We start from the raw sequence: 26813 nt of genomic DNA, 5'->3' as shown, positions 1-26813 counted from the left end.
GGGCTGGGAGGAGCCGCCGCGGGCAGTGGCCGGGGGAGGCGGCGGCGACTGAGGAGGAGGTGGAGGAAGCGGCGGCACTCCCGCCCCGCCGTAGAGCGGCGCTGGGACCCACGCGGCTGTGACCCCGCGGCTCCCCGGAGGCCGAGCGCGGCAGCTGCGGACAAAGGAGCATGTCGGCGCCGAGGAGGGCGCGTCCTCCGGCCACCACGAGACTCCGGGCGCCACCGGGCCCGCGCTGCGCTCCAGTCCGCCGGGGCACCAGGGCGGCCCGCTAGGCCAGCGCTGCGTCGCTCGGCCCGCAGGCCCCGGCCGGCCGCCCGGCCCGCAGCATGGAACGGCCCGGGCGCCCGCGGGGCCGCCCGCCGCCGCCCCTTCTGCTGCTGCCGCTGGCGCTGCTCGCGCTGCTGGGCGGCGGGGCCGTGGCGCTGCCCCCAGGCTGCAAGCACGACGGGCGGCTCCGAGGGGCCGGGAGGGCGGCCGGCGCCGCCGAGGGCAAGGTGGTGTGCAGCAGCCTGGAGCTCGCGCAGGTCCTGCCCCCGGACACGCTGCCGAACCGCACGGTTACCCTGTGAGTAGCCCGCGGGGCGCCCCTCTGTCCTGGCGCCCGGTCTCTTCCGTCCCAGCGCTTTCCGTCGTGTTGCTTCTCCTTTCTCGCCACTTGGAAGAGGGTCCCGCCGCCACCCCCGCGCCTTTGTGTGCGTGGAGCCGCTGGCGGGGGTGATGCTGGGGAACGAGCGGGCTCGGCCGGAGGCGTTTCTGTGGCTGGCGAGCGGATGTGTGCCGGCGTCGCTCCGCTAGTTTGCAAAGTAAAAGTTTTAGGGTTCCCCCGCGCGGTCCCGGCGCAGTGCTTGTGAAGCTAGCTGCGCGGTGCCACGTGAGGATGCAAGTAAACATGCAAGCCGCGGAGTTAAAGCTCATTCATCCGTGCTTGGGCGCAGGAAAACAGCTGGGCTAGAAGGGCCAGCCCTTCAGTTACTTGCAAGTTAAGTTACTCGAACACTAGTTTTCAGGATACTAAAGCCACACAGGGACTTTGAACGCCACTGTGTGTGATCTCCAAACTTCCAGACTGTTTCCTTTGCTTTTGCCGGCTGAGTTTTATTACATTAAAGAGCACCTTGTAAAATAAGAGTTTTTTTTTAAGGGCCCAGAAATATATTTGAGATGAAATCGTGCACCTTCGACCCCCGGTTTCTTGGGTATGAGAGCTTATCTTTAAAGCCGAGAACTTCACATTTGCAAACTGGGTTTGTTGAGCCTTCCAACTCAAGGGATTTTCGGATTGAGTTTCCACCTGGAAAGAAAAATTTTTGGTCTCGTAACTCACTTTGTGCTACGATTCACTGTCCAGTTTTGCCAATTCTAGCTGAACCCTTGGCCCGGTGACTCTTGATTTTATTTTCTGAACGAGGAATTGGTTTGGGACAGTTTAAAAGTGTTTCTAATGGGTATTTTGTCGAACTGAAATATGAGTCCCTCGGCGCCGTGTGCCTCTGTGTTGTTTTGGTTGGTTTCCTAAAAAAGAATCAAGGCTGCCAGTATAAAAACATGAAGGCAAGAGGAACAGCGTGACCTGTGAAAGAACTTAAAATATGGTTTTTAATTTAGCCCAGAAATATGGTTTTTAATTTAACCCAAATTAACCCTAGCAGGATTTATGGGTAAGTACAGATTTCATTACTAACACGTTTGTTCTTCGTTTCCATTTGTTTGAATTAGGAAAGGTTTAACACAGGAAAACTGTGTGTGTTTCTGTTTATGGAGGCCTGAAAAAGGTAAAAGAGTTTTTGTTTTGTTTGATTCCTTTACCAACGCTCAACCACTTGGTAGTGGCAGCAGCTGTATTTATTTCTTAGCCAGATTCTTTGAAGTGGAAATCTTGAGTATGGGCCCGTAATTACAGTCTGGAGTCAAGTGGAGAAAACCTTTGTTTTGGAGATATCCTCTGTTACTCTGAAGAAATTAGTCCTATATTTGGCTTCTGAATCAGTGGCACTTAAGCTGATTCAAGTTTAGGTCGATTTTTCCTGAATTGTCAACAATTGTAAATTGTTGATTTCACAGGGAGAAAAAAGTTGATATTGTAGAAAATAACTTTTCAGAATATGATCAAACTATTTCATTGAATGTTAATGAACTGATTAAAATATGTGCCTTTGAAATGTCATTGTAATTCTTTTTTTTGCACCTGAAAGTCCTTTAAAGTAAAAGTAATACAATTTAGTGAATGGGAAGAATTATAATTGAGGATCAGATAAAGTTGATGTTCTGGATGAAGTTGGTTTCAAGTGTATCAGAATGGGGGTGGGTGGGTGGGTGTGGGTGTGTGTGTGGGGGGTGTGTGTGTGTGTGTGTGTGTGTGTGTGGTGTTCTGGGCCAGTTTCCTCATTTTCCTAGAGAATAAATTAGATGGTCATAGTAGATAAGTGACTTGCCCAATTCCTATGATAAATTTATAGCGAGGGGATCCGTGCCCTGGATTCTTGCCCTGCAGTTCACATGCTTTTTCATCTTCATTCCTTGTCTTCATCTTCCTTAGTTCAACACAGGTTTTTTTTTTTTTTTATTAAATCATTTCTAGATCATTGGCAGTATGTTGAGGTTTGGACTAGGTGTTATTTTCCTAGGACTGTGGTAGATTAATCACTAGTTTGATGCCTTAAGACAGCAAATTTCTTCTCTCACCATTCTGGAAGCCAAAAATCCAAAAGCAAGGGTTTTAAGCAGGACCATGTTCCTGCCAAGGCTCTGGAGAATCCTTGCCTCTTTTCAGCTTCTGACTTTCCTTGGCTTGTGGCAGCTCAATTCCACTCTGTTTCTGTCTTCCTGTGGTCTTCCCTGTGGTGTCTTTCAAATATTCTCCTTTCTCTTATGAGACACCAGTCTTTGAATCTAGGGGTCCACTGGGAAGTCCACGAGGCTCTTTTCTCAAGATTCATGACTTGGTTTCATCTGCAGAGAAACCCACAAAAACCAACCCTATTTCCCAGCAGCGTTATTTTCAGAGGTACTAGGAGTAAGAACTTGGACCTTTGGTTTTGGGGCACACTCACTTTTCAATTCATACAGAATACAGACAAAAACATTATCTTTCTTCTCTAGGAACTCACACAGATTTGAGGAGAAAGTTTCATGAAGTCTCAGGACAGTATGGTAAACACTCTAATATCAGGGAACACAATTAGCAAAAGGAACCCATAAGAGGGCAACCGAGGTTCCTCTGGGGCATAATGGGTAGGATCGAGGATCTGAGAACCCATAGCCAATTTGAGAAGTATGAGAAAGATACTGTGGAGGAAATGAGGGGATGAGAGGTGGGCATCCCCGGCAGGCCCAGGATAGTGGAGATGCTTGAGGAATTGTGTGTTTGAAGTTTCTGGAATGTCAAGGACACATGTCTAGTGCTTGGAATGGTGGTGGTGGTGGTAGGGGTTCAGGGAGCTCTAGGAACAAGTCAAGGATAGGCAGGCTCTCTAATTCCTTCGGTGTGGCCAAATGTTTTCAGCTGAGTTGTGATGTGGCTGCCGAGTGGAAAGTTGGGGGTTGAAAGGATGGCAAGGATTGAAGTTTTCTTTCTCTTTACTAATTAAAAATAAGATTATTTCTTCTTAGTGGATTTCTTTCTCAGATCCTTCTGCTGCTGCTAAGTCGCTTCAGTAGTGTGTGACTCTCTGAGACCCCATAGACGGCAGCCCACCAGGCTCCCTGGTCCCTGGGATTCTCTAGGCAAGCATACTGGAGTGGGTTGCCATTTCCTTCTCCAGTGCATGCATGCATGCTAAGTTGCTTCAGTTGTGTCTGACTCTGTGCGACCCCATGGACAGCAGCCCACCAGGCTCTGTCCATAGGTTTCTCTAGGCAAGAATACAGGAGTGGGTTGCCATTTCCTTCTCCATCAGATTCTTCTACGATCTTAGTGAACAACACTTATTTTCATAGCCATGTTTCTAGAGAGGTTTGGCAGAAATCCTCAGCTTGACCACACTTGTTCCTTGTATCTTATATAACCTTCTGCATTAAAGGATTATGTTCCATTTATTATTTTACGCACAAACTGAATACAAATTTAACTGCATTAATGCTTTTGTTGGAAATCTATTTCTATGTTTCATGTGAAATGCTCAATATTAAGTTTTAAAAATTCTGAAGACATCAGTGGTAGAAAGTTTCACAGATTTAGTCGTGGTCTTCCAATAGTGTTTTCCTGGTGATGCTACATGGTGATTGTAGATAAAAGGTTTCTTTTAAAAAAATTTTATGATTTGTTAAGTAACTTTGGGACAAAATCCAGATGTTTTTCAGACTGTTTAACAGACTAAAATAATGCTCGGGTTTGGTTTTTACTTTTATAAAATGTTAAGTTCTTTTGCTATCAGAGGACTGATAATTGGACATCCCCAGTGTATGCGGCTCAGTGCTAGGTACACAAAAAGAAGTGCTGGTGTTTGGAAACTTCAGTCTGGTTGGAGAGGGAAGATTTGCACCGAAGCAAAGCAGACATCTAGGGAATAATCTCAGAATGTCTGTAATTAAGTAATAAATTCTGTACTGCTGATTGTTTAAATGCTTTAGGAAGCCTGTTAAGAGGAGAGCTGTGAGGCTGTGGAGGCCTGGGAAGGTATTAAAATTTTCCTGGAGAGGTTGAGACTTGAGCACGGCCTGAGGGAAGGGAAAGGTTTGGGTTTTGAGCTAGGGGAGAGAGGGTGCTCTGCAGTTGAAATGAGGCGTGGTGATGAACTGGCCCTGCTGAAAAGCAGGGAAGGTTTCAGAACCATTGGTCTGTCTGTGGTGTTTCAAGCACCAGGCTGGTCCAGGTCAGTTAGGGGAGTGTGTCCAGGTGGGAAGGAGGAGGGGCCCAGGCTGAAGTCCCCTGGAGCAGTAGAGGGGCCTGAGAAGGAAGGTGCAGCTGGTGAGGTTGAGGGGCAGCAACTGGGGAGTATTTGGTCAAAGAAGCCAAGGGGAGTTCAGGTTTGAAGACAGGATGGGGGCGCCCCAGTGGAGAGATGCTGCGAGGTCGGGAACAGTAAGAACAAGCTAGACTTGACAGCTTTGGTGCCCTCCGTGGGCCAGAGGCTGCAGGAGGCAGATTGTGGTAGATTAAAGGGAGAACTGTGTGAGGATGGTGGTGTTACCTTGATGAGGAAGAAGTTTGGTGTGAGGAAAGAGAATCTTTGCATCCTGCTGAGTATGGTTGGCAATAGTTGGGGAGAGGGAGAAATGGATGATGGAAGGTGAGATATGATGGGAGCTGGAGCCCAGGTGGGGTGTGAGGCTTTTAGATGGAGGGGGGTTGTTCCATCCCCAAGTGGTGACTGGAGGGAGCTTGGGCAAAATGGTGGGTGGGAGACCACCGAGGAGGGCATATGGGATGAAGAGGGCTTTGCTGCCCCCTGGCATTTATTTTTTCAAAGACCTAGAGGCTGGGTGAGGGAAGAGGGTGAGGAGATGGTGTGAAGAGGAAGTGAATGAAGAGTGAAGTGGCCCTTTTGGAAAGGACCTGGGGATTGTAGAAGTGTCACCCAGGTGGAGTGGTGTCCGTTTTTGCCTTGTGATCCAATTCAGAGGGAGATGGTCAGCATGTTTTTTTTTCCTTCTCTTCAGCTGCTTTCAGCTTAGAGATGAGAACAGTGGATATTAGCCAGGCTGCTTCGCCAGGTGAGGACAACAGAGGAGGAGAAGTAGCAGGGAGATTTCAATGAACATCACGGACAGCTGCTGTGGTCTGAATTCATGTGGATCCAGGTTTTTATCTTTGAATGAAAGGTCTTCTCTGTAGCCATATTTTCTCATTCTCAGCACAGCCTTTTTTCCCCGTGCACATCTATTGAGACACTATTAATATTGTACGCACAACTCTGAGTGCTAGGGATGGCTCTGAGTGCTAGGGATGGCTAGAATAAGCTATAATTCTTTCATCCGAGGATCAATGCTGCTGCTGCTGCTAAGTCGCTTCAGTCGTGTCTGACTCTTTGCGACCCCATAGACGGCAGCCCACCAGGCTTCCCAGTCCCTGGGATTCTCCAGGCAAGAACACTGGAGTGGGTTGCCATTTCCTTCTCCAATGCGTGAAAAGTGAAAGTGAAGTCGCTCAGTCATGTCCGACTTTTAGCGACCCCATGGACTGCAGCCTACCAGGCTCCTCCGTCCATGGGATTTTCCAGGCAAGAGTACTGGAGTGGGGTGCCATTGCCTTCTCTGCGAGGATCAATAATATACCCCAATTCTCTGCTTCACCACAGCATGCGTCTCATTGTCCCCTGAGCAGATTTTTATGTATTTGCTTCCTGTATGCCTCGGCTAAGTTTGCCACTCTTGCCTGACGCCCCTTTCCTGGTAAAAATGTGGGTTCTCATTAATCTAGCCCAATTGCAGTGGCCTCTTTTGTACCTCTTCCAATGCTCTGATCCTTCTCTTCTCTAAACTTGGGAAGTGCTTCTTATCTGTGCTCTTATGTCACTTTATGGGATACTTGATGCGTTCCTCAAAGCATGTCCTGTCAAAGGAAGGGCTCTGAGACCTCACTGGGTGGGAATGTAATCACTCTTTATTGATAAGAGTAATGCCAGCAATGATAGGACTGTATGGTGGGAGGTCAGGACAAGCAGAGAGATGTGAATTCAAAATTTTACTCTTTTATGGCCAGTGAAAACATTTCATTAGTTTAGGTCAGCATTTCATGGCTGTTGGGTCCCCGATTCAAGAACAGATATAAATATGGGCAGTTACATTTGACCTACATGATCTTATGTGTGTGATAAGCACACGTTGCCAACATCCATTGGATCATAGAAAAAGCAAGAGAGTTCCAGAAAAGCATCTACTTCTGCTTTATTGAGTACACCAAAGCCTTTGACTGTGGATCACAACAAACTGTGGAAAATTCTTAAAAGAGATGGGAATACCAGACCACCTTACCTGCCTCCTGAGAAATCTATATGCAGGTGAAAAAGCAACAGTTAGAACCAGACATCGAACAACGAACTGGTTCCATATTGGAAAAGGAGTATGTCAAGTATATTGTCACCCTGCTTCTTTAACTTCTATGCAGAGTACATCATGGGAAATGCTGGGCTGAATGAAGCACAAGCTGGAATCAAGGTTGCTAGAGAAATATTAATAACCTCAGATATGCAGATAACACCACCCTTATGGAAGAAAACGAAGAAGAGCTAAAGAGCCTCTTGATAAAAGTGAAAGAGAAGAATGAAAAATCTGGCTTAAAACTCAACATTGAAAAAACGAAGATCATGGCTTTTGGTCCCATCACTTCATGGCAAGTAAATGGGGAAACAATGGAAACAGTGAGAGACTTTATTTTTCTGGACTCCAAAATCACCACAGATGGTGACTTCAGCCATGAAATTAAAACACATTTGCTCCTTGGAAGAAAATCATGACCAACCTAGACAGCATATTCAAAAGCAGAGACATTACTTTGCAGACAAAGGTCCATATAGTCAAAGCTATGATTTTTCCAGTAGTCATGTATGCATGTGAGAGTTGGACTCTAAAGAAAGCTGAGCACTGAAGAATTGATGCTTTTGAACTGTGGTGTTGGAGAAGACTCTTGAGAGTCCCTTGGACTGCAAGGAGATCAAACCATTCAATCTTAAAGGAAATCAGTCCTGAATATTCATTGGAAAGACTGATGAGAAAGCTCCAGTACTTCAGCCACCTGATGCGAAGAACTGACTCATTTGAAAAGACCCTGATGCTGGGAAAGATTGAAGGAGGAAGAGAAGGGGACAACAGAGGATGAGATGGTTGGATGGCATCACCACATCGATGGACATGTGTTTGAGTCAATGGACATGAGTTTGAGCAAGGTCTGGGAGTTGGTGATGGACAGGGAAGCCTGATGTGCTGCCGTCCATGGGGTCACAAAGAGTCAGACACCAACTGCGTGACTAACTGAACTGAAACACTCACGTAAAACAGTGTTTCGGCAGGTTGATCAGAAATACTGAAGAATTTTGGGCAGACTTAGGCATTTGGTCTATGAATGCAAGTCTTGGTGCTGGTGGTTTAGTTGCTGAGTTGTGTCCCACTTGTGACCCCATGGACGGTAGCCTACCAGGCTCCTCTGTCCATGGGGTTCTCCAGGCAAGAATACTGGAGTGGATTGCCATTTCCTTCTCCAGGGGATCTTCCCAACCCAGGTATCAAACCCTGGCATCCTGCATTTTAGGCAGATTCTTTTCCAACTGAGCTACAAGGGAAGTGTTTTTTCCAATCTGGTGAGGTTTTGCATGACCCAGCCCCTTAATCTTGTTGCTTCTTACCTGCTTTGGAGTCCTCCAGCATCAGGAGTATTTGATGAGAAGATGGTGGGTTTGGCAATAAATCAGAAATAAAATCCTAGAAAGAGACATAGGAACTTTCCAAACCTATAAAGGTGTTTTTTTTTTTTTTTTAAATAGGCAAAAACAACAAAGTAAAAACTCCTGAAAGTACTCAGAAAACAACACAGGGTGAAGTTCCTTAGAGTTGCATTTAGGACTTTTGTTTTCTTCCTATTTAGTTGCGTCTCTGAAAATAGTTGCTTTCTGTATTGGCTCTCCTCCTGTGGAGGAATTTTTTTTTTTTTTAAATTATAGCAGATCTATTTAGCTGTGTCGAGTCTTAATTGTGGCACACAGGATATTCATTGCATCAGGCAGAACTTCTGTTACAGAACACTGGCTTCAGTAGTTAAAGGCTCATTTGCTCTGCTGCCTGAGGGATCTCAGTTCCCCTGCCAGGGATCAAACCCGAGTCCCCTGCACTGCAGGGAGGATTCTTAACCACTGGGCCACCATGGAAGTCCCTCGCATGAAAGTCCCAGAGAACATAACAAATTCATTGTTCTCAACATTTTTGTCAAAAACAGACAAAAAAATAGAGTACAGAATTCTTAAAATTTTAGTAACTTATTAAATCAGTTTTTTTTTTTGCCAAAATTAGGAAGCTGTAGATGCAGACTTGCTCAATGAGTTTTTAATAGTTGCCTAACTAAATTTATTTTAATAAAATTTTTAATGCTTCATGGATGGTTTAGCTTGTTTTTATGTTCACGTGCAGATCATTTTAGTCCAAAGAGGGAGTTTTAAATTAAGCAGTTTCCCCAAGCTTTTTTAAATTGAATTTCGCACGTGTGGTGAGGGAAACTCCTGCGTGTTGGATGGGACAGAACAGAGGTGTGGCTGTTGCCCCACAGAAGAGACAGGTCTGTCCTGGCCACCACTTGTAGTGCCATGCTGAGCACCTTGCACATAGTGGGCATTTCTCTCAGGTAACCTTTTCTTGTCCTCAGAGCCTGAAGAGAGTAAACGGAAGGGGTTGGTGTAAGAATCATCTAGGACTTCCCCCATGCCCCTGTGCCCACCCAGCTTCCCCCCAGCACCCTTTGTCTGCGGGTTGCAAGCCCAGGTTTAAATCTGCTTTCCCACAACAGCAGGGGCCTTCCAAAGACCAGACTTTTGGTAATCACTCTTCTCTAGTGGCTGTCTTCGTAATTCCTATCCTAGTTTTTAAAACTGCTTGCTTTTGTGTTCGCTCGGCAAATAGTTATTTCCTGCCTACTCGGCCTGTTGTCGATGTAATTTAGGTGTGCTTGTGTGATTGTTTTTGGCCATTAGACCAGTTTTATTCTAGGCTCGTGTGCTTGTATTCCTTTCTGGAACTCCACCTCTTGCCTTCCAGAAACACAACATCTCCCTGGTCTGCCGCCTTGTGACACAGTTTAACCTGCATCCTCTTCCTTCGCCACACTCTGCTGTGAGAGCTGGAGATACCGGGGTTGGGGGTGGGAGGGGGAACTGGTGGACTTTCAAAAATTATTATAGGCGTTGAGGTTTCTAAAGAGATATCCGCAAGACTGGTTTAGGAACAACATAACCAATGGGACTGATAGACCGTGTGGGCAGTGGCCGCCTTTGCTTTCCCCTCACATCTGTCTGCTGGGCACAGAATCTTTCACCTCATATGTCTCTGATCTCCGTAGCACATAATCACCTCCAGTACTCAGAGCAGTTCTTTCTGAGGATTTTCATGTTGTGACACACACACACAGTGCTAAGGTTTGTGTGGAGGGTGCGCAGGTGGGAACCCCACTGAGCCAGACCCTGCATCCCAGCCCAGCTTGGGGAGGGGTTTGGGGGAGCAGTTATTTCCACCTTCCTGTAACCTGGTTGCTGAGTTTGCTGTTGAGACTTTTCACCTTGCTTTGAATCACCTAGGAACATTAAAAGCTCAGATGCCTGGGCCACAGGTCTCATGATCTGATTTGACTGTTCCAGGATGGGGCCTGGAAGTTGGTATTTTTCACAGCTCTGCAGGTGATTGTCTTGTCACCTGGGCTAAGAATCTGTTTTCTAGGTGTTTTCTTCACCACTTGTCATCTGCTACAACAAAAGAAGGTAGAAGAAAGAGGAATGGAGCAGAATGAGGACAACTGCCTCAAGGGAAGGGGGCTGTTCCAAGTGGAGCAAGGATGAATGGAAATCAGGAGATGTTTTTAGGACAGAGAACTGAGAGCTTTAGGTTGGGGCCTTATTCATAAGAGAGGAGAAAAGTGACTATATGTAAAGTGGGGAATGATATGCCAAACTAGGATTTAATATCAAGTCATGAGGTTAACGGCTTCCCAGAGGGCTCAGCAGTAAAGAATCCGCCTGCAATGCAGAAGATGCAGGTTCGATCCCTGGATTGGGAAGATTCCCCTGGAGAAGGAAATGGCAACCCACTCCAGTATTCTTGCCTGGAAAATCCCATGGACAGAGGAGCCTGGCGGGTGACAGTCTGTGGGGTTGCTAAGAGTCGGACATGACTGAGCGACTAAACAACAGCAGCAACAGCATGGGGCTAAGGACAGTAAGGTTGTGGAGGTGCGTTGTGGCACTGAAAGGATGAACTGAGAGAGTCTAAGGGCAGCAAACCAGCATTTGGGGGCCTGATACTCAGATGGAGCAGACAATGAAACACATAATAGCCCCTTCCTTGATCTGCCTTAAATCCTTTATTGTATATTAAATTTAAAATAGAGATTTATTTCTGATAATAATCCATTATTAATATAAAATAGTAAGAAAGCGTAGAGAATCCATGAGAGGCCCAATTCCCCAAGTATCTGCCTACTGAGAATTTTTTGTTTGGTCTTGTCTAAGTTATTAAAAAAAAGAGCTTATTTTAATTTACATCCTCATTATAAGTGAAGTTTCATATATTTTTGACACATGTGCAAAAGGGTCATTTGTATTTGGCCACCTTCTCTGTACATTTTTAGTTTCCAGCAGTTTTTTTTAGCCCCCAGTTGACACTTAGATTTTTTGAGTGACCACTCATTATCTGAAAATGTAGTACTTTCATTATTTCTTGCTGCTTTGGCTGGGACTGAGGAGGCAGGATTGTGGACACCTTTGTCATGTTCTTGACTTGATAATGGACAGGCATGTTGGGCAGATGAGGACAAGAGATATTTCCTGGCAGGGTACATGATTTTGTTGAGAGGCTAAATCCACTCATATAGCAGGCATTTGCTAGTTGCTTTTAGCTCTTTATCAATTCACATGACTGACATTCTTGGTTCTTAGGTTAAATAAAAGATATCTTTTGCCCTTTTTTCCTTCCCATATTTTGCCTTGTGATGTTTAAATTATGTAATGGTTGAATTGTACATATTTGAAATCTTTTCTTCCTGAATAATCAGTATGGGGGGGAAGGGCATGCCTGTGGAATGCAGTTTTATACAAAGAAGGCTCAATTGACAGTCATCCTCACTCTCTAGTTCTTAGGCTATTTTTATTAAATTCTTTTGGATGACAGTGGCATGAGCATGAAGAAAATCTTCTGGCAGGCTTGCTAGCTCTACAAGCAAAAGCGGTGCTTCCACCTAGTCAAGAATTGTACAGTAATCCTCCTTTGTACCTAGCTTCAGTTACTCGTGGTGAACCATGGGCCACAAATATTAGATGGAAAATTCCAGAAATAACTCATGAGTTTTAAAGTGTGCACCGTTCTTAGTAGTATGATGAAGTCTCGCTCTCTCCTGCCTGGGATGGGAATCATCCTTTTGTCCAGCGTATCCGCCTGTTAGACACTTGGTGGCCATCTGGGTCATGTGTCATCAGATCGATTGTCCTGGAAGCTCAGTGCCTTCTGTTCCAGCCACCCTTGTTTTACTTCGTAATGAGCCCTTAAGTATAGGAGTATTGATGCTGGCAATGCAAAGGTGCCGAAGATAAATCTGTAAAATGCTTTCTAAGTGAAAAGGTGAAAGATTTAACACGGAAAGAAAAATAATCATATATACTGAGGTTGCGAAGATCTAGAGTAAGAACAAATCTTTAGCCATGAAATAGTGAAGAAAAAAGAATCCATGCTCATTTTGCTGTTGCACCATAGACTGCAAAAATTATGGCCACAGTGTGTGATAAATGCTTAGTTAGATGGAAAAGACCTTTTTCATTTGTGCAGTGAGATATTTTGAGAGGGAGACCACCTGCATAGAACTCTGATTACAATATGTTGTCATAATTCTCTTAGTTTATTGATGATAATCTCTTATGTGCCTTCTTTAAAAACTAAACTTTATCGGAGAATGTATATAAAGGAAAAAAATAGTACATAAAAGACACTGAAGTTGGAGGTGTCCTCTGGGGGCCTTGAAGCGTATCCCCTGTGGATAGGAGGGACTCCTGTACTTGCAGGCCAAGATGTTTCCCCAGAATAGGAACAAGCACGTCCGCCACCCAGGCTGGGGAGAAATAAAGACCCCTATGGGTAATCTAAGCTCCCCAAGCTGCACCCCTACTCCTCTCCCCTGCATCCTCCCAGTATGGGACATAATATACAGTAGGTGATTGTGAGTTAAATTCACTCCCTATATGAAGACATTTCTGAATTAGAGTAAATAGTTCCGTCTCTGTGATCTTGCCTCCCCTAGATAATGGAGCTTGGAGACTTTTTTGTCCCCTCCTGCCACTCTCGCACCTAGAAGAGTGGTCGGCTTTTCATTGGCATTTCTGTGATCGCCTCCTATTGTGAGCTGGATAGAAAGCAGGTTGTAAATTGTGTTGGGGATGACACTTCTGCCTAAACCCTCCTGAGATTTAATTGAAGGAAACTTAAAGTGGGCTTTGGAGATGCAGCTGTAACACAGACTCTGTAATGCAGTTGTTAAACTTCTCTTTCTTCAAGACTGCTTGAATCTAAGTCTAATTAAATTGATTCATTTCCCATCAAGATAAGACTTAAAAGCATTCTTTGTTTTATTGTGCAATTCTTCCCAACTCTTTTCTCATGAAAAGGCAAAGAGTAATTGACTAGGGGTGTATTCATCTCCAGTACCATGTTTAAGGCAGATGGGCTTTCTATTAGATTAAAAATTTTTTTAACCTTCGTTTTGTTTGTTTGAAACAAGACCAAGTGTAAACTCTCCCTTGCTGGTGAAGATTTGATTAGATTTCTCAACTCTAAAGATGGTAACAATAACCCTGTATGTGAGACAGCAAAAGAGACACTGATGTATAGAACAGTCTTTTGGACTCTGTGGGAGAGGGAGAGGGTGGGATGATTTGGGAGAATGGCACTGAAACATGTATAATATCATATATGAAACGAGTTGCCAGTCCAGGTTCGATGCACGATACTGGATGCTTGGGGTTGGTGCACTGGAATGACCCAGAGGGATGGTATGGGGAGGGAGGAGGGAGGAGGGTTCAGGATGGAGAACACATGTATACCTGTGGCGGATTCATGTTGATATATGGCAAAACCAATACAATATTGTAAAGTTAAAAAAAAAAAAAGATTTCTAAACTCTTTCCAATACCATGGAATTTGCAGTCCACCTTGGCAATCAGTGCTAGGCTGGCTCCTCCATTCCTTGTACCCGCATCCAGCCTCATCCTTTGCTTGCATCACTGCAGCTGTCATAATCTTTGGAATTATTTATTTACAATCCTTTCTGTCTTACCAGACTCTGAACTTTTTTAAAAATTGATGTATGTATAGTTGGTTTAGTTTCAAAATGTCCAACATAGTGATTCAGTATTTTTGTTAACTTTAAATGGACTATGCCTGTGTATATACTAAGTCACTTCAGTCATGTCTGACTCTTTGCAAACTTACGGATTGTAGCCCTCCAGTTTCCTCTGTCTATGGGTTTCTCCAGGCAAGAATACTGGTGTGACTAGCCATGCCCTCCTCCATGGGATCTTCCCAACCCAAGGATCAAACTCGTATCTCTTACATCTCCTTCACGGGTTCTTTACCACTAGCATCACCTGAGAAGCCCTTAAATGGAGTATAATCTATAACAAAATAATGGCCATATTTCTCTGTGCTGTACAATATATCCTGTGGCTTAATTTACTTTATACATAGTAGGTTGTATCTCTTAATTTCCTACCCCTGTTGTGCCCCTCTCCCCATTCCTTCTCCCCATTGGTGATCACTGGTTTGTTCTCTGTATCTTAAAGTCTGTTTTTTGTTTTGTTACATCCATCCCTTTGTAAATCAAACCAGTCAATCCTAATGGAAATCAACCCTGACTATCCATTGGAAAGACTCATGCTTAAGCTCCTATACTTTGGGCACCTGATGCGAAGAGCCAACTCACTGGAAAAGACCCTGATTCTTGGAAAGATTGAGGGCAGGAAGAGAAGGGGACGACAGAGGAAGAGATGGTTGGATGGCATCACCGACCCAATGGACATGAGTTTGAGCAAACTCCAGGAGATGGTGAAGGACAGGGAAGCCTGGCGTGCTGCAGTCCATGGGGTCTCATAGAGTGAGACTTGACTTAGTGACTGAGCAACAATGAGTGATAACATAGAGTGTTTGTCTTTCTGTGTCTGACTTATTTGTCTTAGCATGATAATCCCTAAGTCTGTCAACTTTGTTGAGTTTCCTTCTATTTTGTGGCCTAGTAATGTTCTTGTATATATGTACCACATCTTCTTTATCTGGTCAACTGTCGTTGAACACGTAGGTTACCTCTCTATCTTGGCAATTGTAAATAATCTCGCTACGAACGTTGGGTGCATGTATTTTTTAAAATTAGCGTCTTTGTTTTCTTCAGATGTATACCCAGCTGTGACATTTCTGGATCATGTGGTTCTGTTTTTTATTTTTGAGGAACCTCCATAGTGTTTTCATAGTGGCTGCACCAGATTGTAAACTCTTGATGGTGATATTTACCTCTGTATCCTCAGTGTCTATCACATAAACACTTAGTAAGTCTTTGTATAAATAAGGCCCATGTTCCCCATTGTTTTTCTTTTTTTCCTAAAGTAGAACTAGAAGAAGAATCTTGCATTATTTTTAACACAGGATGATGACTCCATCACTGATAAGCTTGAGAGTCTTCAAAGCGGAATACCCAACCTACAAGGTCGAGGCTTAAACTCCCACTCTGTATTTGATAATGAAAAGCCTTTCTCTCTTACCCATATTTGGGGTTTTTTTTTCCTCCCCTTTTCTTGATCTGCTTCCCTTCTACTTTTGGAGAGACTGTCACTTACCTTTTCTGTTTTAAGCTTCTCTCCTTGTTTGTGATGTTTCTCCTTGGCATACATAGCCTCTGTTAAAACAAAAACAACAAAAATCTCGCCTCCCTCATACCACCCTTACCGCAGCACTATGTAGGTACTCTTCTTATTTCACAGTTAAGCTTCTTAAAAAGCAACATGAATTCACCCCGGCATTTCCTTACCTTATTTCGGTTTCAGTCCATTGTCTCGTTTCTGCACTGTGCCTTGCCTGAAAGCAGCTAAACTCAGAGCTCTTTTCATTCCTCCATCATGTGTAGTCTTCTCCTGGTCACCACCTCTGTTACCATGCTCATTTAATGATTAAACTTCAGCAGTTTGACATGGTTTGGGCTCAGCAGCTCCTATGAGGAAGTGGCTAGCTTGGCTGTATGGTTTCCTGCCAAGATGACCACAGGCAGCAGTACCTCCTTAGGGGATGGTGTTTTTTTTGAAGGCAAAGCCCTACGGAATGCGTATTGTCCACCCTGAACCACCATAAACAGAGATTGTCTACTTGAGATTATTGCCTACTTAGAGAAACCTAGTTAACTGTCTGCCTTGGCTTGATTTTTTTCAGGGATCCTTACTAGGGGCGGGAAGGGAACTGTCTTGGAGTTCTTCCCCCAGGGATAAAGTTGAAAAACTTGTCCATCAGCTTAACTAGAACAGCTTAGCAACCACAGACTGGGGCCATGATGTAAGGACTTTGTCAGACTTTCCCTTTTTAAGCTTTGTTAGTGTTTCCATTGTTTTTCCTTTTAGTGTTTTATAGAACTTTAAAAATTGCAGATGTTTTGGTTTCACCGCATGGAGCACAGATGAGGGGGGATTTTGGAGACCTCCTACACTAAGTCTTAACTTTCACTAAGTCTTACACCATCTTAGAGTAGATGGTGACAGCTTATAAATGGAAAGAAGCTGTTTATTTTTCTGTTGGGAGGTTGATAGTAAAGCCAATGTGAAGAACCTTCTTGTTTTAGGAAAAATAGGATTTCAGAAAACCTCTTAGCTTTCTGTTAAACCTGCTGTTTCTACTTCTGATGTAACTGTAAAGAATCCATGATTGAGTTAGCTAATGTAGGTGGTTAAAAACTTTTGTTTTAATGCTGGTTCAACTTTCTCCCAAAACCAGCTTGATAATTGCCTTAAACTACCATGAATAGCACAACTAAGGTGTAGAACTCTGTAGAACTCCTTGGCCTCCAGAACTTTATATAGTTGACCCTTGAACAACAAAAATTTGAACTTCGTGGTTACATTTATGAGTGGAAGTTCTTCAGTAAGTACTATAGTACAACATAGCATTCAACATTCAAAAAACTAAAATCATGCCATCTGGTCCCATCACTTCATGGCAGATAGATGGGGAAAAAGTGGAAGCAGTGACATTTTATTTTTCTGGGCTCCAAAACCACTGTGGACAGTGACTACAGCCATGAAATTAAAAGACGCTTGCTCCTTGGGAGAAAAGCTATGACAAACCTAGACAGCGTATTAGAAAGCAGAGACATCACTTTGCCAATGAAGTTTCATCTAGTCAAAGGTATGGTTTTTCCAGTAGTCATGTATGGATGTGAGAATTGGACCATAAAGAAGGCTGAGCTCCAAAGAATTGATGCTTTCGAATTGTAGTGCTGGAGAAGACTCTTGGGAGTCCCTTGGACAGGAAGGAAATTGAACTGATCAATCCTAAAGGAAATCAATCTTGAATATTCATTGGAAGGACTGATGCTGAAGCTCCAATACTTTGACCACCTGATGCACAGAGCCAGCTCATTGGAAAAGACCCTGGTGCTTGGAAAGATTGAGGGCATGAGAATGGGTGACAGAGGATGAGATGGTTGGATGGCATCACGGACCCAATGGACATGAGTTTTAGCAAACCCCAGGAAATACTGAAGAACAGGGAAGCCTGGTGTGCTGCGGTCCATGGGTTGCAGAGCGTTGGATACAACTGAGTGACTGAACAACAACAATAGAACGACATGATCTGAGGTGGGTTGAATTCATAGATGTGGGGGAACCATGTATACTGAGAGCTGACTCTAAGTTGGATTTTCCACTGAGTGGAGGGTAGGTGCCCTAACCGCCATGTTTTTCAAGGCTCAATTGGGTATAAGTGCCCTTAACTGATTTTGAGTTCAGTTCAGTTGAGTTGCTCAGTCGTGTCCAACTCTTTGAGACCCCATGGACTGCAGCACTCCATGATTTCTTTAGAGCTGGCTGACTGATGGGGAAATAGAATAACTGAGACTTTAAATACTTACCGTGTCCTAGTAACTCAGGTTCTAATTGCGATATTTATCATGTGCTGGGTACAGTGCCACATGCTCCACATACACATCTTAGTTGTTAAAATAACTTCCTAAGCTTGGCATTGTCCCCATTTTTCAGTTGTGCCATCTGAGCGTGGACAGGTAAATTGATCCTCTCAGGTTACATGCTGTGTACGCTCTGGCCCTGGAATGTGGCCTTTAAGCTTGTAATTCTCACTATTGTTCTGTTCATAAAAGTCACTGAGAAGCTAAATGCTCATGATGGCAGTAGGGGTTGAGGGTAAGCCTTTGCAGAACAAAAGAGATGGGGAACTTCTTTACCTGAACCATTTCTTTAGAGTTGGCTGACATGGGAAAATGGAATAATTGAGACTTCTCCTTCAGTACTTACTGTGTCCTAGTAAATCAAGGGCAAACGTAGTGTCTTGTTTTGCTATCAGCAAGTGGTTATGGGAACGATCAGAGCGTCATACTTAGTCCTCTTACCTGTGTTCCTGAGATCAAATATTTTATCCTAGAGTGATATCTTCGAGTCATAAATGACCTACCTCAGGCGTTACTGCTCTGTTAAGATGAAAGCAATAATGACATCATAGGGGGTAGTTGCATGTTTGATAGGTCTCCATGGGACATGAATCCATCACACACAGTCTTCTCAGGGAGCACTCACATCTACCTGTCAGAGTTGTGCCTGAGTAAGCAGGGAGCTGGCGTGCCTATTCCATGTTTGACAAAAATGCTCAGAAAGCAGGATACAGAGGAATTAGCAACAAGACTCAAAGTGTTCAGGGGCACTGAGTAGAATGTGACCCTTTACACATCATAATTTTTCTGGCTATCGCTTTCCTGAAGAGTAAAATAAGATTTTGAACTAGGTTATCTTTAAGTCTCTTTAACTGCTGAAATTCAAGATTACTGAGATATTTTTAAAAATCCTCAGAGTTCATATGCATATTTGATGAAGCTCAAATTGTGTATTAGAAGGGGTTTGTTGCATTATAATAGCAGGGCTGTTTTCTTGGCGGATGTTGGGGCTGTGCAGTCCTTAGTATCTGGCCGCATGCCTTTTCTCACCACTCTTAGGCTGATTGCCCATCAGTTGCGGGCTGAGACCTGCCCTTGTTCCCTAGGGCTAAACCAACATGGAACTTTGTGCTTTCATCCTGTTAGCTGGTTTTGTTTTGTCCCTCAGTTAGATCTGAATCCACTGAACTCTGGCTATCTTTTTGCAGATCATCATTCTTTTCCTCTGTTAAATAAATACAGATTATTAAGTCCCAGCCCAGGTAGTCTACCAGTCTGCTTATCTGAGTTCCTGAGTATCACAGGAATGTACAAAGTGTCCATAAAGTTCAGAAGCATACTTTGTTAAAGCAACGTGAAAATGAGCTTTTTTTGACTTTATGCATACACAGACACATGGATATTTTCCCCTTTATTTCCAGACTGTATGGATATGCTGCAGATTTTATATCACGTGATTGTTTTTCTTGCCGGCATGCCCCCCACCCCCTTACTGCTTTGCCCAATTGCCACACGTTTGTTATGCATCCTCTGATGCCAGTGTTCTGACTGATTCTACTTCACAGCACTTCCCTGTTGACTCTCTATACACAGTTCACCTTCAGTGGGCAGGTCAGTGCCTGGTCACGATGCCTCCACCAGTTATAAAAAGTACATTGAGGTCATAATTGCTGTGATAGAGTTTCTGTTGTAGAACCACTATGGTAAATAGATTCCTTGAATGACAACATCTGTGAATTGGGAGCAGCCATTAGGAGTGTGGCCTGAGCTTATCAGGAAAGTGCCAGTTCAGATGTCTGCTCTGGCACAGGATAGGGAGGTGGTGGCACACATGCCCTTATTTGCCAATGGCCCTGGAACCCCAAAACTCTGTTAATTACTGGATTGTTTGGTTTTATAATCTTGGAATCATATGGGTTTTTGTACATACCCAGGTTCTTTGCTGTTTGATAACAGTTTCAACAGCTACATGGAAAGAGTGTCTCTGAATTTTACAAAAGTCTCAGGAGATTTCTTTTTTTTTTTTTTTTTGAGGCATGTGGGATCTTTGTTCCCCAAAGTATGAAAGTCTTAGTCGCTTGGTGGTATCCAGTTCTTTGCGACACCATGGATGGTAGCCTGCCAGGCTCCTCTGTCCATGGGGATTTTCCAGGCAAGAATACTGGAGTGGGTGGATATTCCCTTCACCTGGGATCTTCCAACCGAGGGATTGTACGCAGGTCTCCTGCATTGCTGGCGTATTCTTTACCATCTGAGCCACAAGGGACACCCCCTGCCCCAGGGATCAAACCCATGCCCCCTGTAGTGAAAGTGCAGATTCTTAACCATTGAACTTCCAGGGAAGTCCCAGGAGATTACTTACTGAAAGAATTAGACAATTCTTTGCTTAGCAGTGAGCACTTAGCTTGTCAGAAGTAATGATTTCACTCCTTGGTAATAGTTTCCGAACTCTAAGTATCTTCTAACAGAGACTGGCACCCAGCATTTGGGCCAGCTGCCTAAGAATTTTTGGAAGATCGTAATTAGTGAGAAGACACAGATAATCCATTCGAAATATGGGCCAGTAATAATCAGTAATGTTTGTTGAGTGTGCCAGATCCTGTCGTAAGTGTTTTTAAGGGTTGTGTTGTATTAGTTGATTCTCATAATTCCCTCATGAGGTCATTATTATTATGATCCCTTTTCTGTGCCTGAGCAACGGAGGCAAAGCTCATTAATTTTCCCTAGGTCACCTGGGCAGTAAGAGGTGGAGCCAGGCTGTGAGCTGAGGCAGTCTAACCTGAGAGTTCACACTTAACAACCAGTGTGTTATAATGATCAAAAGACGTTTTCACACCTTCACAGGAAGGGAACACAAATTCACAATGGGAAGTGGAAATTACAAGGTATCACTTTTTTTTTTTTCCTGTTCAGATTGAAGCATGACTCTAGCAAGAATATTTCACAGGTGATATGTGCACTCATTTCCTTCCTTCCCTCCACTCCATTCATTAACTTAGGAGCATCCCCTCTATTGGTACCCAGGTGCTGTGCAGCCACTTCCCACCCTGAGCAGAAAACCCACATACTCTGGGCTGGGCTTCTGACCTGCAGAGCTATGTGCTAAGTAATAGGTATTGATTTAAAGCATTAAGTTTGTGGTAATTCGTTATGAAGCAAAAGAATACAGAGAGTTTATCTCTGTTTAAAAGGATTTTCCCCTTCCTGTCTGCACTTGGAATTCTTCCTCATTTAACAACAAAGTTCAGAAATGTTTCCCTTATTCATTTGCATTTCTGCAACATTTAAACTCTGTATTTTCTTTGAATCATACAGTCCTCTTGTAGCACTTTATACCAAGATTCATGTATTGTATTAGCCCTTGAGACCAATTATTGTGTCCTTTAATGTAACTCCCAGCACACAATAGATGCGCAAATACACTCAATTAATGCGTAGTAGGTTCATTGTGAATTTCAGCTTAAAAATCAGGCTCAAAATCCTAGAAGAAACTCATTCTGTTCCCAGGAGAAAGCCCTCTATTGGATTAAAATGCCAAATAAGCATGTTTTTATTGTATTCATAAATATTAAGTGTCCAGTGTTCTTTATGATGTTAAAGACACCTTGAAAAATAGGCTTTTCTCATTGAGCTAATGTGTTCCTAAATAAAATGAAGTGTTATTTAATAAGCAGTTTTTCATTTTTAGGCATTTTGGAAACAATCAGTTCAGTTCAGTCACTCAGTCGTGTCTGACTTTTTGTGACCCCATGGACTGCAGCATGCCAGGCCTCCCTGTCCATCACCAACTCCTGGAGTTTATTCAAACTCATGTCCATTGAGTCGGTGATGCCATCCAATCATCTCATCCTCTCTCTTTCCCTTCTCCTCACACCTTCAATCTTTACCAGCATCAGGGTCTTTTCAAATGAGTCAGTTCTTCGCATCAGGTGGCCAGAGTATTGGAGTTTCAGCTTCAACATCAGAGAAGGCAATGGCAACCCACTCCAGTACTCTTGCCTGGAAAATCCCATGGACGGAGAAGCCTGGTAGGCTGCAGTCCATGGGATTGCTAAGAGTTGGGCACGACTGAGCGACTTCACTTTCACTTTTCACTTTCATGCATTGGAGAAGGAAATGGCAACCTACTCCAGTATTCTTGCCTGGAGAATCCCAGGGACAGAGGAGCCTAGTGGGTTGCCGTCTATGGGGTCGCACAGAGTTGGACACGACTGAAGCGACTTAGCAGTAGCAGCAGCAGCTTCAACATCAGTCCTTCCAATGAATGTTCAGGACTGATTTCCTTTGGGATGGACTGGTTGGATCTCCTTGCAGTCCAAGGGACTCTCAAGAGTCTTCTGCAACACCACAGTTCAAAAGCATCAATTCTTTGGCACTCAGCTTTCTTTTATAGTCCAACTCTCACATCCATACATGACTACTGGAAAGAACATAGCTTTGACTAGACTGACCTGTGTTGGCAAAGTAATGTCTCTGCTTTTCAATATGCTGTCTAGGTTGGTCATAACTTTCCTTCCAAGGAGTAAGTGTCTTTTAATTTCATGGCTGCAGTCACCATATGCAGTGATTTTGGAGACCCCCCCCCCCAAAATAAAAAGTCTCTCACTCTTTCCACTCTTTCCCCATCTATTTGCCATGAAGTGATGGGACCAGATGCCATGATCTTAGTCTTCTGAATGTTGAGCTTTAAGCCAACTTTTTCAGTCTCTTTCACGTTCATCCAGAGGCTTTTTAGTTCTTTGCTTTCTGCCTTAAGGATTGTGTCATCTGCATATCTGAGGTTATTGACATTTCTCCTTGCAGTCTTGATTCCAGCTTGTGCTTCATCTAGCCCAGCGTTTCTCATGATGTACTCTGCATATAAGTTAAATAAGCAGGATGACATATAGCCTTGACATACTCCTTTTCCTATTTGGAACCAGTCTGTTGTTTCATGTTCAGTTCTAACTATTGCTTCCTGACTTGCATACAGATTTCTCAAGAGGCAGGTCAGGTGGTCTGGTATTCCCATCTCTTTCAGAATTTTCCCCAGTTTATTGTGATACATGCAGTCAAAGGCTTTGGCACAGTCAATAAAGCAGAAATAGATGTTTTTCTGGAACTCTTGCTTTTTCGATAATCCAGCAGATGTTGGCAATTTGATCTCTGGTTCCTCTTGAACATCTGGAAGTTCACGGTTCACATATTGTTGAAGCCTGGCTTGGAGAAATTTGAGCATTACTTTACTAGCATGTGAGATGAGTGCAATTGTGCGGTAGTTCGAGCATTCTTGGCATTGCCTTTCTTTGGGATTGGAATGAAAACTGACCTTTTCCAGTCCTTGTGGCCACTTCAGAGTTTTCCATATTTGCTGGCATATTGAGCATAGCACTTTCACAGCATCATCTTTCAGGATTTGAAATAGCTCAGGTGGAATTCTCCTCCACTAGCTTTGTTTGTAGTGATGCTTCCTAAGGCCCACTTGACTTCACATTCCAGAATGTCTGCCTCTAGGTGAGTGATCACACCATTGTGATTATCTGGGTCATGAAGATCTCTTTTGTACAGTTTTTCTGTGTATTCTTGCCACCTTTTCTTAATATCTATTGCTTCTGTTAGGTCCATACCGTTTCTGTCCTTTATTGAGCTCATCTTTGCATGAAATGTTCCCTTGGTATCTCTAATTTTCTTGAAGAGATCTCTGTTCTTTCCCATTCTATTGTTTTCCTCTATTTCTTTGCACTGGTCACTGAGGAAGGCTTTCTTATCTCTCCTTGCTATTCTTTGGAATTTTGCATTCAAATGGGTATATCTTTCCTTTTCTCCTTTGCTTTTGGCTTCTCTTCTTTTCACAGCTATTTGTAAGGCCTCCTCAGAGAGCCATTTTGCTTTTTTGCATTTCTTTTTCTTGGGGATGGTCTTGATTCCTGTCTCGTGTACAACGTCATGAACCTCTGTCCATAGCTCATCAGTAGTATGGCATTAAAAAAAAAAAAAAAACCTTTAGTTTTTCTTAATTAACCAAATGCTGTCTGATTACTGGAGAAGGCAGTGGCACCCCACTCCAGTGGGGTGGGGAAAATCCCATGGATGGAGGAGCCTGGTAGGCTGCAGTCCATGGTGTCGCTAAGAGTAGGGCACAACTGAGCGACTTCACTTCCAGTTTTCACCTTCATGCATTGGAGAAGAAAATGGCAACCAACTCCAGTGCTCTTGCCTGGAGAATCCCAGGGACGGGCGAGCCTGATGGGCTGCCATCTATGGGATCGCACAGAGTCAGACACGACTGAAGTGACTTAGCAGCAGTAGCAGCTGCATTTGATTACATGCGAATTTACTGCTTAATGCAAAAACAGAAATATAGATTTCCTTCCTATTTATAAAACTACTGAATAAAGTGGAAAAAAGTGGAAGTGTTAAGTTGCTCAGTCTGCTCGTGGCAGCCCCCTGAACTGTAACCTGCCAGCCTCCTCCATCCATGGAATTCTCCAGGCAAAAATACTGGAGTGGGTAGAATTCCCTTCCCCAGGGGATCTTGCTGACCCAGTGGTCAAACTCAGGTCTCCTGCTTTGCAGGCAGATCCTTTACCATCTGAACCACCAGATCAGCTCTTTTATTTATAAAACTACTGAATAAAAATTCTGAAATAATTATAAGAAAAAGCAGGCCTTAAAATGTCAGATTTTTGATAGAAATGCCTGGAAACTTAAAAAGATTATTTAATGAACCATTTGAGTATTAAGGATAACCATATGCCCAGGTTAACACCTGTTGTCTTGCTGTAATTATTAATGTGAATGTAAGCATCAAGTGTCTAGTGATAAATTATATGGTGACCCTATAATAATATGTTAGCTGGTGATATCTTTGACTTGCTGTCTAATTTTTAAATATTATTCAGGGACTTCCCTGCCAGTCCAGTGGTTAAGAATTCATGCTTCCATTGTAGAGGGCGCAAGTTTGATCCCTGGTCAGGGAGTCGAATCTTGGTCTCCTGCACTGCAGGGGCTTGCCTTGTAGCTCAACTGGTAAAGAATCCACCTGCAACGCAAGAGACCCCGGTTTGATTCCTGGGTCAGGAGGATGTCTTGGAAGAGGGCATGGCAACCCACTCCAGTATTTTTGCCTGGAGAATCCCCATGGACAGAGAAGAGTGACAGGCTACAGTCCATGGGGTCACAAAGAGTTTTACAGGACAGAGTGACTAAGCACAGCATCTGCACTGCAGGCAGGTTCTTCACCATCTGAGCCGCCAGAGAAGCCCGAATAAAGCCAGTAAGAGCTTTTAAAGTTGTTCAGTTGAGCTTTGTTTTTTAATAGTGGCCAGGTGAGGGAACAGAATTACAACTTCCCTCTCACACCCCCCTCCCCCCCCATATGACTCTCCACCCTTGTTTAGCCTTTGGGGGTTGGATGCTGAACCAGATGCCTGTGGCACTCATGAATGGGTTTACTCAGCGACACCTGATTGTTTTACAGGGCACCTGGAGCTTTACTTTTGGTGGACGTATGAGGCATTGTTTTAAGCGGGTCCCCTTGTGATTAAACGTCATCTTTCTTCCAGGTGAAAGGTGGTTGAGATTTTTCTATGGGTTTTGGCAACGTAAAGGGAAAGGCTAGCCTCCCTGTGTGCGGGGCTGGGATGGGCCAGACAGGAAGTCTGACCCCAGTCATGTAGCATCGAGAGAGGATGCAGGAGAGGAAGGGAGCCCTCCACTCTTAGGAAATGACTCTTTTACAACCCCCTCAGTGGATATACATTGAACCACACTTGTTTACTTTTTCTTCTTTCCTTCCAAAATTCTGTTGAAAATGACAGCAGAAACATGAAAATATGAACAGACCCATAACTAATGGGGCTGAAAACTGAGAAAGGTGCTGCAGTGCTCCAGGCGCACTGAGGATGCAGTGGAATAAATAAAACAGATGGGATCAGACTGATGGTGAAACTGCACGGCGCGGGAACTTACAACCCAATAGAGACAGAAGAGGGAGTAACTGCGCAAATGAATTTTTCTTCACAGGATCCTGGAAGATTCCCAAGAATTGAAACTCCAGGGAGTGGCAGCAGAAGTGGTGAGGAGAGTGATGGGCAGGGATGAATAGCTTGGAACCAGCTCTCATTGAGTTTGACTCAGCAGGCTTGGTGGTCGGGTTCACCTCTGCAGCAAAGCCCTTCAGCGGAGTTCTTAGTAAGCTGGGAGATTTGTCCAGGCAGAATACTGGTAGCTTACTGTAGCCAGAAGTTGAAGTTTTTGTCACTGAGGACCCCAGGTTTGTGTCCCTACCTTCCAAGGGTTATTAGACTTTGTGCCTTGAGATGAATGCTTTTTGCTCAACCCCCTTTCCTGCTTATTCCCCATTGTTTTCATGTGCGCTCAAGAAACCACCTGCAGCGGGGAATCTGCATTGATCCAGACCCCCATTTGTAAAGATGAGCAAGCAACCATGGGTCATCAGGCATGTGAGAGGAAATCAGCAGGATGATCAAGAAGTTAATACAGGAAACTTTTAATTCCTAGTCTCAGATCCAAGAGAAGGACAAATCCAGAAAGCAACAGCTGTTGAGGGAAAGGAGTTACAGAGAAAAGGAGGCAATTGGAGACATTAACCGTGAGGTTGTAATGTTAGACTGTGGCGGCTGGGGCAGCACATGGGCTCGAGATTAAAATAGGAACTGCATCAGACTGAGAAAATTAGTGGTCGGGAAAACTGAGCCGAGGATTTCTTCTAAAATTCAAAGCAGAAGGTTTAAGAACTATGAAGAAGAATTGAGAGATGTGAAGGATGGGTCTACGAGAGCCTGTATCCAACCAACTTGAGGAACAGATGGAGAAGAAAAAAGCAGCCAATATTTGCTGCTAAGATGCCATCAACAGTCAGATGCCTGTTTCCAAACAGCTTTTTTCTAAGGGAGCTAATTTCTCTAAAAATGTCGGTGTTTTTTTCCCACACCATGAAATACCACTTCTTCAGTACTGAAGTGGACACCCAGCCATCTCATTTAGAAATCTTCTGAAG

The 26813-nt window shown here is 43.9% G+C and overlaps 1 protein-coding gene across 2 annotated transcripts in view; it reads left to right on the top strand.

The window, feature by feature from the left end:
- Positions 1-314: 314 nt before the first annotated feature.
- The window catches only part of ADGRA3 (adhesion G protein-coupled receptor A3), a 132304-nt gene continuing 105805 nt past the window's right edge, over positions 315-26813 (top strand). Inside the window, exon 1 of one of the 2 annotated variants that reach the window (XM_027544170.1) lies at positions 315-568. In XM_027544170.1, coding sequence (XP_027399971.1) covers positions 330-568 — 239 coding nt within the window. In that variant the 5' untranslated portion in view covers positions 315-329. Of the gene's footprint in view, positions 569-1602; positions 1662-26813 lie in introns of those variants that run through there. The other variant, XM_027544171.1, reaches the window with a different exon arrangement.

This window comes from Bos indicus x Bos taurus, chromosome 6 (assembly GCF_003369695.1).
Source record: "Bos indicus x Bos taurus breed Angus x Brahman F1 hybrid chromosome 6, Bos_hybrid_MaternalHap_v2.0, whole genome shotgun sequence".
Classification (NCBI taxonomy): domain Eukaryota; kingdom Metazoa; phylum Chordata; class Mammalia; order Artiodactyla; family Bovidae; genus Bos; species Bos indicus x Bos taurus.
Note: the sequence above shows the minus strand (reverse complement) of the source record. Positions and strands in the feature narration are given on the sequence as shown.